The sequence below is a fragment of the Pseudophryne corroboree genome, chromosome 1 (genome assembly GCF_028390025.1).
Source record: "Pseudophryne corroboree isolate aPseCor3 chromosome 1, aPseCor3.hap2, whole genome shotgun sequence".
Lineage (NCBI taxonomy): Eukaryota > Metazoa > Chordata > Amphibia > Anura > Myobatrachidae > Pseudophryne > Pseudophryne corroboree.
Window position 1 is genome coordinate 1034498286 of NC_086444.1, and position 13825 is coordinate 1034512110.

Genomic DNA, 13825 nt, shown 5'->3' on the forward strand with positions numbered 1-13825 from the left:
TATTTTTCAGGGCCCTGACAACGTCAAGTAACTTGGAGTCCTCCAAGTCCCTAGTACCCGCAGGTACCACAATAGGTTGGTTCATGTGAAAAACAGAAAACACCTTAAGGAGAAATTGAGGACGAGTCCTCAATTCTGCCCTGTCAGAATGAAAAATTAAGTAAGGGCTTTATATATGATAAAGCCGCCAATTCTGACACACGCCTGGCTGAAGCCAGGGCTAATAGCATCGTCACCTTCCATGTGAGATATTTTAAGTCCACAGTGGTGAGTGGTTCAAACCAATGTGACTTTAGGAAACTCAAAACAACATTGAGATCCCAAGGTGCCACTGGGGCACAAAATGAGGCTGTATATGCAGTACCCCTTTTACAAACATCTGAACGTCAGGCACTAAAGCCAGTTCTTTCTGGAAGAAATTCGACAGGGCCGAAATTTGAACCTTAATGGACCCTAATTTTAGGCCCATAGACAGTCCTGTTTTCAGGAAATGTAGGAAACGACCCAGTTGGAATTCCTCTGTAGGGGCCTTCTTGGCCTCACACCACGCAACATATCTTCACCAAATGCGGTGAAAATGTTTTGCGGTTACATCCTTCCTGTCTTTGACCAGGGTAGGGATGACTTCATCTGGAATTCCCTTTCAGGATCCGGCGTTCAACCGCCATGCCGTCAAACGCGGCCGCGGTAAGTCTTGGAACAGACAAGGCCCCTGCTGGAGCAGGTCCTTTCTTAAAGGTAGAGGCCACGGGTCTTCCGTGAACATCTCTTGAAGTTTCGGGTACCAAGTCCTTCTTGGCCAATCCGGAACCACGAGTATCGTTCTTACTCATCTCCCTCTTATGATTCTCAGTACTTTTGGTATGAGAGGCATAGGAGGGAACACATACTCTGACTGGTACACCCACAGTGTTACCAGAGCGTCCACCGCTATTGCCTGAGGGTCCCTTGACCTGGCGCAATATCTGTCTAGTTTTTTGTTCAGGCGGGACGCCATCATGTCCACCTTTGGTTTTTCCCAACGGTTTACAATCATGTGGAAGACTTCCCGATGAAGTCCCCACTCTCCCGGGTAGAGGTCATGCCTGCTGAGGAAGTCTGCTTCCCAGTTTTCCACTCCCGGAATGAACACTGCTGAGAGTGTTATCACATGATTTTTCGCCCAGCGAAGAATCCTTGTAGTTTCTGCCATTTCCCTCCTGCTTCTTGTGCCGCCCTGTTTACGTGGGCGACTGCCGTGATGTTGTCCCACTGGATCAATACCGGCTGACCTTGAAGCAGAGGTCTTGCTAAGCTTAGAGCATTGTAAATTGCCCTTAGCTCCAGTATATTTATGTGGAGAGAAGTCTCCAGACTTGATCACACTCTCTGGAAATTTTTTCCTTGTGTGACTGCTCCCCAGCCACTCAGGCTGGCATCCGTGGTCACCAGGACCCAGTCCTGAATGCCGAATCTGCGGCCCTTTCATAGATGAGCACTCTGCAGCCACCGCAGAAGAAACACCCTTGTCCTTGGAGACAGGGTTATCCGCTGATGCATCTGAAGATGCGATCCGGACCATTTTTCCAGCAGATCCCACGGAAAGGTTCTTGCGTGAAATCTACCGAATGGGATCGCCTTGTAAGAAACCACCATTTTTCACAGGATCCTTGTGCAATGATGCACTGATACTTTTCCTGGTTTTAGGAGGTTCCTGACTAGCTCGGATAACTCCCTGGCTTTCTTCTCCGGGAGAAAACATCCTTTTCTGGACTGTGTCCAGAATCATCCCTAGGAACAGTAGACGTGTCGTCGGAAAAAACTGCGATTTTGGAATATTTAGAATCCACTCGTGCTGTCGTAGAACTACTTAAGATAGTGCTACTCCGACCTCCAACTGTTCTCTGGACCTTGCCTTTATCAGGAAAGCGTCCATATTTCTTTTAAGAAGAATCATCATTTCGGCCATTACCTTGGTAAAGACCCGGGGTGCCGTGGACAATCCAAACGGCAGCGTCTGAACTGATAGTGACAGTTCTGTACCACGAACCTGAGGTACCCTTGGTGAGAAGGCAAATTTGGACATGTAGGTAAGCGTCCCTGATATCCAGTGACACCATATCGTCCCCTTCTTCCTGGTTCGCTATCACTACTCTGAGTGACTCCATCTTGATTTGAACGCTTGTATGTAAGTGTTCAAATATTTCAGATCTCACCGAGCCGTCTGGCTTCAGTACCACAATATAGTGTGGAATAATACCCCTTCCCTTGTTGTAGAAGGGGTACTTTGATTATCACCTGCTGGGAATACAGCCTGTGAATTGTTCCCAATACTGCCTCCCTGTCGGAGGGAGACGTTGGTAAAGCAGACTTCAGGAACTTGTGAGGGGGAGACGTCTCGAATTTCCAATGTACACCTGGGATTCTACGTGTAGGATCCAGGAGTCCACTTGTGAGTGAGCCCCCTGCGTGCTGAAACTCTTGAGATGACCCCCTACCGCACCTGAGTCCGCTTGTACTGCCCCAGCGTCATGCTGCGGACTTGGCAGAAGCTGTGGAGGGCTTCTGTTCCTGGGAATGGGCTGCCTGCTGCAGTCTTCTTCCCTTTCCTCTACCCCTGGGCAGATATGACTGGCCCTTTTGTCCGCCTGCCCTTATGGGGACGAAAGGACTGAGACTGAAAAGACTGTGTCCTTTTCTGCTGAGATGTGACTTGGGGTAACAAAAGGTGGATTTTTCAGCTGTTGCCATGGCCACCAGGTCCGATGGACCGCCCCTTTATACGGCAATACTTCCATGTGCCGTCTGGAATCTGCATCACCTGACCACTGTCGTGTCTTCGTCTGGCAGATATGGACATCACATTTACTCTTGATGCCAGAATGCAAATATCCCTCTGCGCATCTCGCATATATAGAAATGCATCTATAGTCAATAAAATCTTGTCCCTGTCAAGGGTATCAATATTTTCAGTCAGGAAATCCGACCAAGCCCCCTCAGCGCTGCACATCCAGGCTGAGGCGATTGCTGGTCGTAGTATAACACCAGTATGTGTGTATATACTTTTAGGATATTTTTCAGCTTCCTATCAGCTGGCTCCTTGAGGGCTGCCGTATCTGGAGACGGTAACGCCCCTTGTTTTTATAAGCGTGTGAGCGCCTTATCCACCCTAATGTGTGTTTCCCAACTCGCCCTAACTTCTGGCGGGAAAGGGTATACCGCCAATAATTTTCTATCGGAGGAAACCCACGTATCATCACACACTTCATTTAATTTATCTGATTCAGGAAAAACTACAAGTAGTTTATTCACACCCTACATAATACCCTTATTTGTGGTACTTGTAGTATCAGAAATATGTAACACCTCCTTCATTGCCCTTAACATGAAACGTGTGGCCCTAAAGGAAAATACGTTTGTTTATTCACCGTCGACACTGGAGTCAGTGTCCGTGTCTGTGTCAACCGACTGAGGTAAATGGGCGTTTTTACAAGCCCCTGACGGTGTCTGAGACGCCTGGACAGGTACTAATTTGTTTGCCGGCCGTCTCATGTCGTCAACCGACCTTGCAGCGTGTTGACATTATCACGTAATTCCTAAATAAGCCATCCATTCCAGTGTCGACTCCCTAGAGAGTGACATCACCAATACAGGCAATTTGCTCCGCCTCCTCACCAACATCGTCCTCCTACATGTCGACACACACGTACCGACACACAGCACACACACAGGGAATGCTCTGATAGAGGACAGGACCCCACTAGCCCTTTGGGGAGACAGAGGGAGAGTTTGCCAGCACACACCAAAAACGCTATAATTATACAGGGACAACCCCTTATACAAGTGTTTTCCCTTATAGCATTTTTATATATGTAATCATATCGCCAAATAAGTGCCCCCCCTCTCTGTTTTAACCCTGTTTCTGTAGTGCAGTGCAGGGGAGAGCCTGGGAGCCTTCCTCACAGCAGAGCTGAGCAGGAAAATGGCGCCGTGTGCTGAGGAGAATAGGCCCCGCCCCCTTTTCGGCGGGCTCTTCTCCCGGAGTTTGTGAGATCTGGCAGGGGTTAAATACATCCATATAGCCTCAAGGGCTATATGTGATGTATTTTAGCCATAAAAAGGTATTATACATTGCTGCCCAGGGCGCCCCCCCCAGCGCCCTGCACCCTCAGTGACAGTTGGTGACTGTTGGTGAAGTGTGCTGACAACAATGGCGCACAGCTGCAGTGCTGTGCGCTACCTTATGAAGACTGAAAGTCTTCTGCCGCCTGTTTCTGGACCTCTGGACCTCTTCCACTTCGGCATCTGCAAGGGGGGTCGGCTGCACGGCTCCGGGACGAACCCCAGGGTGAGACCTGTGTTCCGACTCCCTCTGGAGCTAATGGTGTCCAGTAGCCTAAGAAGCAAATCCATCCTGCACGCAGGTGAGTTTACTTCTCTCCCCTAAGTCCCTCGTAGCAGTGAGCCTGTTGCCAGCAGGTCTCACTGAAAGAAAAAAACCTAACTTAAACTTTTATTCTAAGCAGCTCAGGAGAGCCACCTAGATTGCACCCTTCTCGGCCGGGCACAAAAATCTAACTGAGGCTTGGAGGAGGGTCATAGGGGGAGGAGCCAGTGCACACCACCTGATCCTAAAGCTTTTATTATTGTGCCCTGTCTCCTGCGGAGCCGCTATATCCCCATGGTCCTTACGGAGTCCCCAGCATCCACTAGGACGTCAGAGAAAATACCCTTTTTTGTGGTACTTGTAGTATCAGAAATATGCAAAGCCTCCTTCATTGCCGTGATCATGTAACGTGTGGCCCTACTGGAAAATACGTTTGTTTCTTCACCGTCGACACTGGAGTCAGTGTCCGTGTCTGTGTCGACCGACTGAGGTAATGGGCGCTTTAGAGCCCCTGACGGTGTTTGAGACGCCTGGACAGGCACTAACTGACTTGCCGGCTGTCTCATGTCGTCAACAGTTTTTTGTAAAGTGCTGACACTATCACGTAATTCCTTAAATAAGACCATCCAGTCAGGTGTCGACTCCCTAGGGGGTGACATCACTAATACAGGCAATTGCTCCGCCTCCACACCATTTTCCTCCTCATACATGTCGACACACGCGTACCGACACACAGCACACACACAGGGAATGCTCTGATAGAGGACAGGACCCCACTAGCCCTTTGGGGAGACAGAGGGAGAGTTTGCCAGCACACACCAGAGCGCTATATATGTATAGGGACAACCTTATAAATAAGTGTTTCTCCCTTATAGCTGCTATATATGTTTTTATATGCCAAATTAGTGCCCCCCCCTCTCTTTTTTACCCTGTTTCTGTAGTGCAGGACTGCAGGGGAGAGTCAGGGAGACGTCCTTCCAGCGGAGCTGTGAGGGAAAATGGCGCTTGTGTGCTGAGGAGATAGGCTCCGCCCCCTTCACGGCGGCCTTTCTCCCGCTTTTTATGAGGTAAAATGGCAGGGGTTAAATACATCCATATAGCCCAGGAGCTATATGTGATGTATTTTTTACCATAAATAGTGTTTTCATTGCGTCTCAGGGCGCCCCCCCCCCAGCGCCCTGCACCCTCAGTGACCGGAGTGTGAAGTGTGCTGAGAGCAATGGCGCACAGCTGCAGTGCTGTGCGCTACCTTTCTTGAAGACAAGATGCCTTCTGCCGCCGATTTCTGGACCTCTTCACTCTTCTGGCTCTGTAAGGGGGCCGGCGGCGCGGCTCCGGGACCCATCCATGGCTGGGCCTGTGATCGTCCCTCTGGAGCTAATGTCCAGTAGCCAAGAAGCCCAATCCACTCTGCACGCAGGTGAGTTCGCTTCTTCTCCCCTTAGTCCCTCGATGCAGTGAGCCTGTTGCCAGCAGGACTCACTGAAAATAAAAAAACCTAAGTCTATACTTTTATTCTAAGCAGCTCAGGAGAGCTACCTAGATTGCACCCTTCTCGGCCGGGCACAAAAACCTAACTGAGGCTTGGAGGAGGGTCATAGGGGGAGGAGCCAGTGCACACCACCTAGTCCTAAAGCTTTTATTTTTGTGCCCTGTCTCCTGCGGAGCCGCTAATCCCCATGGTCCTGACGGAGTCCCCAGCATCCACTTAGGACGTCAGAGAAAAGGATTTACCAGTAGGTAATTAAAATCCCATTTTCTAACTCTGGCGTCGTGCCCAGCACTTCCAGTCACTTATGCAGCGGGATATAATAGAGTCCGAGTTCGCTTGACGTGCGGTATGCTGGCTGAACTCTGAATTTTTTCTAAAGGGGCAATCATTTACAAGGCATGGTTTTGCCTTGTAAATGACTGCCCCTTTAAAAAAGTTTGACCCACATCCCGCAAGTCGGGCGAACTCAGACTATATTACATTCCACCTATGGTGTCCGATCGCTTTGACTCGTACTGCGGCATAGCTAATGGCACAGGTGGTAAGGTGTTTGGTGTAACGGCTACTAATTTGTTAATGGTGCGCTGTATTGGCCCATGCCACTACTTGCACCACTGCCTGTATCACTAAGGACAATGGGGGTCATTCCGAATTGATCGCAGCCAGCAACTTTTTGCTGCTGCGATCAACTAATCCCCACCTATGGGGGAGTGTATTTTAGCATAGCAGGGCTGCGATCGCTTGTGCAGTCCTGCTATGCTTAAAAATTTGCTGCAAAACAAGACCAGCCCTACAGCTACTTACCCAGTGCGACGGATCCAGCAATGAAGTTCCTGGTCCTGACGTTAGACATCCGCCCTCCGTTCGCCTAGACACGCCTGCGTTCTTCTTACCACTACCCGAAAACGGCCTCCAACGGTGAGTATCCCTCTTTCCATCCAGCGCTGCGTCTTTTCTTCACGCTAGGCGCTCCGTGCGAACGGGTCAGAATGACCCCAATGGGTCTAATTCAGACCTGATGGTAGCAGCAACTTTGTTAGCAGATGGGCAAAACCATGTGCACTGCAGGTGGGGCAGATATAACATGTACAGAGAGAGTTAGATTTAGGTGGGTCATATTGTTTCTGTGCAGGGTAAATACTGGCTGCTTTATTTTTACACTGCAATTTAGATTGCAGATTGAACTCACCACACCCAAATCTAACTCTCTCTGCACATGTTATGTCTGCCCCCCCCCCCCCCTCCCCCTTCCCCTCCAGTGCACATGGGTTTTGCCCATTTGCTAACAAAGTTGCTGCTATGATCAGGTCTGAATTAGGCTCAATATTAACGAGTAGTACCCTGATATATTAGCATTAATGTGCTTGCATAATTAGTATTAATGTATATTTAGCCCTCTTGTAATTGTCGTAATAATGGTTAGTGCCCTGCAATAACAGTATTAACCTCCCCTCTGTTTTTATGTACCTTTCTGTTTTCATAAATTAAGAGATTAAGAAAAAATTAAAAAAACCTCAGGAACAATGTACATGTAAATAGCATATTTATTTTGAAAGATGTTTTAACCTTATAAAGAGTGGTACAGCATTCCTTTCTGACTTCTTTGAGATTTAGCCACATTTTTCTGTCTTTTGTAGCTATCATTTCCAGTGTTCAGAACTGTTTTTCTGTTCCAACTTGCTGCATTTCAGTCATTCTGTTTGCTGAAATCTAACAATATAAGGTAACAATTAACAGTACAGAAATCAACTGCATACCATCACATAAACCTTATACACATAACCTAAAATCTACACCAGCACACTAAGTGGCAGAATACTGGAACACTCTGGAAAAAGTATAATTAGTAGATGTCAAATTCCTAACTAGAAACAGAAAGGGAGGTTTTAGAAGATACATTTTAGTGCACTTTATTTAACCTGTTTAGACGGGATACATACGATATCCCGGTAGACGGGATGGCGGCTGTCACTATACCGATAGCTGCATCCTGTCTGATGGAATCCCGGCAGCGAGTCCCCTTGCGCTCACCACTCAACAGAGCCTCGCTGCGCTCGCCATAGATTTTATTCACACTCAGTTGGTGTGGGTCCACCAACGGAGTGGGAATACTGGCCCGTTGTCGGGATTCTGGCTGCCGGTTTATCGGCAGGTGTTGGGATTCCGGCGTCGGCCTCCTGAACGCCGGGATTCCGACAGCCGGTAAACATCCCGTTTCGACCTGTATTCATTATCTAGAAATTCAATATGTACACATTTTACATAGAAACCAACATGTGAACATACATCTCTTTAGTTTCTGTTATAACAATGTACACTCACTGGCGATCTCAGGCAGAATTGTAGATCCTACGTAAATGGGCAGGTACTAAATACCCAGTGTTCTCCCCAGAATTTTTTTCCAGCCGGGTGGCATAAAGAAGTAGCCGGGTAGGGACCTTCACAATAATAACATTTTTAAATCATGACCATATTAAACTGGAGATTTAAACTGGAGATTTTTATATATACTGCTCAAAAAAATAAAGGGAACACTTAAACAATACAATGTAACTCCAAGTCAATCACACTTCTGTGAAATCAAACTGTCCACTTAGGAAGCAACACTGATTGACAATCAATTTCACATGCTGTTGTGCAAATGGAATAGACAACAGGTGGAAATTATAGGCAATTAGCAAGACACCCCCAATAAAGGAGTTGTTCTGCAGGTGGTGACCACAGACCACTTCTCAGCTCCTATGCTTTCTGGCTGATGTTTTGGTCACTTTTGAAAGCTGGCGGTGCTTTCACTCTAGTGGTAGCATGAGACGGAGTCTACAACCCACATAGGTGGCTCAGGTAGTGCAGCTCATCCAGGATGGCACATCAATGCGAGCTGTGGCAAGAAGGTTTGCTGTGTCTGTCAGCGTAGTGTCCAGAGCATGGAGGCGCTACCAGGAGACAGGCCAGTACATCAGGAGACGTGGAGGAGGCCGTAGGAGGGCAACAACCCAGCAGCAGGACCGCTACCTCCGCCTTTGTGCAAGGAACAGGAGGAGCACTGCCTGAGCCCTGCAAAATGACCTCCAGCAAGCCACAAATGTGCATGTGTCTACTCAAACGATCAGAAAGAGACTCCATGAGGGTGGTATAAGGGCCCGACGTCCACAGGTGTGGGTTGCGCTTACAGCCCAACACCGTGCAGGACGTTTGGCATTTGCCAGAGAACACCAAGATTGGCAAATTCGCCACTGGCGCCCTGTGCTCTTCACAGATGAAAGCAGGTTCTCACTGAGCACATGTGACAGATATGGAGACGCCAAGGAGAACGTTCTGCTGCCTGCAACATCCTCCAGCATGACCGGTTTGGCAGTGGGTCAGTAATGGTGTGGGGTGGCATTTCTTTGGGGTGCCGCACAGCCCTCCATGTGCTCGCCAGAGGTAGCCTGACTGCCAATAGGTACCGAGATGAGATCCTCAGACCCTTGTGAGACCATATGCTGGTGCGGTTGGCCCTGGGTTCCTCCTAATGCAAGACAATGCTAGACCTCATGTGGCTGGAGTGTGTCAGCAGTTCCTGCAAGACGAAGACATTGATGCTATGGACTGGCCCGCCGGTTCCCCAGACCTGAATCCAATTGAGCACATCTGGGACATCATGTCTCGCTCCATCCACCAACGCCACGTTGCACCACAGACGGTCCAGGAGTTGGCGGATGCTTTAGTCCAGGTCTGGTAGGAGATCCCTCAGGAGACCATCCACCACCTCATCAGGAGCATGGCCAGGTGTTGTAGTGAGGTCATACAGGCACGTGGAGGCCACACACACTACTGAGCCTCATTTTGACTTGTTTTAAGGACATTACATCAAAGTTGGATCAGCCTGTAGTGTTTTTCCACTTTAATTTTGAGTGTGACTCCAAATCCAGACCTCCATGGGTTAATACATTTGATTTCCATTGATCATTTTTGTGTGATTTTGTTGTCAGCACATTCAACTATGTAAAGAACAAAGTATTTAATAAGAATATTTCATTCATTCAGATCTAGGATGTGTTGTTTAAGTGTTCCCTTTATTTTTTTGAGCAGTGTATTAATTCTCCTCCTCTTCTTCTTAGAGGCCCAGTCGTCTGCAGCTTTTTCATAATCATAGTCTGCAGAATCTGGTCCCTCTAGTGAAATAAGCATCAGGTTATTTAGGGTGCTCTGCTTCATCTGGTTTCTTAGACAGGTTTTTATTAGTTTTAGAGTAGAAAATCCTCTTTCACATTCAGCTGTGCTTACAGGTATGGTCAGTCCAATGGGGGGTAATTCAGACCTGATCATAGCAAATTTGTTAGCAGTTGGGCAAAACCATGGGGCTAATTCCAAGTTGATCGCAGCAGGAAATTTTTTAGCAGTTGGGCAAAACCATGTGCACTGCAGGGGAGGCAGATATAACGTGCAGAGAGAGTTAGATTTGGGTGGGGTGTGTTCAATCTGCAATCTAAATTGCAGTGTAAAAATAAAGCAGCCAGTATTTATCCTGCACAGAAACAAAATAACCCACCCAAGTCTAACTCAATCTGCAAATGTTATATAGTGTTCACTCTAGGCTGTTTTAGCAGGGCGCTGCGCCCTGCCCGTTTTTTTTAGCAGGCAAAACCCGCCCTGCCCCTTTTGCGGAGCCCTGCTAGAACAGCCGCCCGCTTCCAGCCCTCCCAGCGTGTAAAGATGCCGTGCGCATGCGCGCGGCATCCATTCACGCATTGAGAGAGAGCTGGGGGAAGTGACGTCGCCGGCCACAGACGCCCTCTATAGTAGCGTCTGTGGGCCAGTGCGGTGCGCCAACTAAAATGACGTAGGAGTGGCCACGCCCCATAATTTGCGTGGCCACGTCCCCGTTTCGGAAGCCGCACACGCGCACATATGCCCCCGTAGTCCGGCGCCATGCCCCTTTTCACTTCTAGAGTGAACACTAGTTATATCTGGCCCCCCCTGCAGTGCACATGGGTGGTCATTCAGAGTTGTTCGCTCGCTAGCTGCTTTTAGCAGCCGTGCAAACGCTAAGCTGCCGCCCTCTGGGAGTGTATATTAGCTTAGCAGAAGTGCGAACGAAAGGATCGCAGCGCGGCTCCAAAAAAAGATTGTGCCGTTTCAGAGTAGCTCCAGACCTACTCAGCGCTTGCGATCACCTCAGACTATTTAGTTCTTGTTTTGTTTTTGTTTGTTCTGCGTTCGGCCAGCCACGCCTGCGTTTCCCCAGGCACGCCTGCGTTTGTATCTGACATGCCTGCGTTTTTCAGCACACTCCCAGAAAACAGACAGTTGACACCCAGAAATGCTCACTTCATGTCAATCAGTCAGTGCGACTGAAAAGATTTGCTAGACCTTGTGTGGAACTACTTCGGCTGTTGTGAAAGTACGTCGCACATGCGCAGAAGTGCCGCTTTTTTGCCTAAATGCTGCGCTGTGAACGAAAACAGCTAGCGAACAACTCGGAATGACCCCCATGGTTTTGCCCAACTGCTAACAAATTTGCTGCTGCGATCAACTCTGAATTACCTCCATGGTTTTGCCCAACTGCTAACAAATTTGCTGCTGCGATCAACTCTGAATTACCCCCCATGGCCCTCATTCCGAGTTGTTCGCTCGTTCTTTTCCTTCGCATCGGTGCGATTTTCCTCTAACTGCGCATGTGCAATGTTCGCACTGCGGCTGCGTCAAGTAAATTTGCTAAGAAGTTTGGTATTTTACACACGGCATTACGAGGTTTTTTCTTCGTTCTGGTGATCAGAGTGTGATTGACAGGAAGTGGGTGTTTCTGGGCGGAAACTGTCCGTTTTATGGGTGTGTGTGAAGAAACGCTGCCGTTTCTGGGAAAAATGCGGGAGTGGCTGGAGAAACGGGGGAGTGTCTTGGCGAACGCTGGGTGTGTTTGTGACTTCAATCCAGGAACGACAAGCACTGAACTGATCGCACTGGAAGAGTAAGTCTCGAGCTACTCAAAAACTGCAAAGAAAAATCTTTTCGCAATATTGCGAATACTTCGTTCGCAATTCAGCTAAGCTAAGATTCACTCCCAGAGGGCGGCGGCTTAGCGTGTGCACTGCTGTGAAAAGCGGCTAGCGAGCGAACAACTCGGAATGAGGGCCCATGTTCACTGCAGGTGTGGCAGATATAACATTTGCAAAGAGATTTCGATTTTGTGTGGGTTATTTTGTTTCTGTGCAGGGTAAAAACTGCCTGCTTTATTTCTACACCGCAATTTAGATTTCAGTTTGAACACACCTCAAATTTTTACTCATTATGGGAACCAGGTGACTAGACACACATGTGTTTAACAGCTCCCAAATGCTGTTCTCACTTGATGTTGGCACCACAATTGTTTTTCAAAGAGCTCCCAAATACTGTCCACACTTGCTGACACCACAATTCATTTTCAAACAGCTTTCAGATACTGGCCACACCTGCTGGCACAATTGCTGGCACTCTTTCTGCAAATGATATATCTGCCCCCCCTGCAGTGCACATGGGCCCTCATTCCGAGTTGATCGCTCGCAAGGCGATTTTAGCAGAGTTACACACGCTAAGCCGCCGCCTACTGGGAGTGAATCTTAGCTTCTTAAAATTGCGACCGATGTATTCGCAATATTGCGATTACTAACTACTTAGCAGTTTCAGAGTAGCTTCAGACTTACTCGGCATCTGCGATCAGTTCAGTGCTTGTCGTTCCTGTTTTGACGTCACAAACACACCCAGCGTTCGCCCAGACACTCCCCCGTTTCCCCGGCCACTCCTGCGTTTTTTCCGGAAACGGTAGCGTTTTTTCCCGCACGCCCATAAAACGGCCTGTTTCCGCCCAGTAACACCCATTTCCTGTCAATCACATTACGTTCGCCGGAGCGATGAAAAAGCCGTGAGTAAAAATACTATCTCCATTGTAAAATTACTTGGCGCAGTCGCAGTGCGAATATTGCGCATGCGTACTAAGCGGAATTTCACTGCGATGCGATGAAAAATACCGAGCGATCAACTCGGAATGAGGGCCATGGTTTTGCCCAATTGCTAGCAAACTTGCTGCTGCGATCAACTCAGAATTACCCCCAGTGTGTCAGACTTGGATGTAGTCAAAACAGTTAATAGTAGGTGAGGCGCAACCACCAGACTCAAGGAGATCAGAAACGACCTCAACACTGTCCTTTAGCCAAGGGGAAAAGCAAATAAGGCGGAAATCAGGAGAGAAAACTGGGCTGTACCATAAAGGAGTAATGGGGAAAGGGTAGGAGGTAATATCAAAATTAGTTTTACAGTGATCTCAAATAGAGCATGTAAAAGCAAAAAACAAGTGTGATCGTATCAGGTCGGGCCTATCAGAGGCAGCCAGTCCCACAACAGAAGACACAAAGGGAATACCACATGAGTTAGCTTCCACTGTAACCCACCTAGATACCAGAGAGGACGCACACCAAGCTATTGCCTGACTTAAGTGGGTGGCATAATAATAAAAATGAACATTGGGAAACCCATTGCCACCATTAGTGGCAGGGCGACAGAGAGTACGAAAGCTAATACATGGTGGTTTGGATCTCCAGACAAATTGGAAAACCACATATGTATTTGTTGTAGTATTGATTTCGGGACAGCAACCGGGAGGGTGTGGAAGAGGTTGAGTAGCCTGGGCATGAGGGTTACCTTAAACACCACTATCCTGTCCAACCAAGATATAGAGGGTCATTCCTAGTTGATCGTAGCTGTGCTAACGATCTTCTTCCCTGACATGCGGGGGGACTCCCAGCACAGGGCTAGCCCGCCCCGCATGTCAGACCAGTTCCCCCTCGCAGAAGTGCAAAGGCATCGCACAGCGGTGATGCCTTTGCACTTCAAGAGTAGCTCCCGGCCAGCGCAGGTTTAGCGTGCTGGCCCGGGAGCTACTCATCGCTCCCCGGCCCGCAGCGGCTGCGTGTGATGTCACGCAGCCGCTGCGGCCCGCCCCCCGTTCGGTC

The 13825-nt window shown here is 48.5% G+C and overlaps 1 protein-coding gene across 10 annotated transcripts in view; it reads right to left on the reverse strand.

The window, feature by feature from the left end:
• Nucleotides 1–7384: 7384 nt before the first annotated feature.
• LOC134923475 (uncharacterized) overlaps nucleotides 7385–13825 on the reverse strand; it is a 196963-nt gene continuing 190522 nt past the window's right edge. For all 10 annotated transcript variants that reach the window (XM_063920761.1, XM_063920764.1, XM_063920759.1 and 7 more), the window contains one exon: nucleotides 7385–7568. In XM_063920761.1, the coding sequence (XP_063776831.1) occupies nucleotides 7512–7568 (57 nt within the window). In that variant the 3' untranslated portion in view covers nucleotides 7385–7511. The remainder of the gene's footprint in view (nucleotides 7569–13825) is intronic.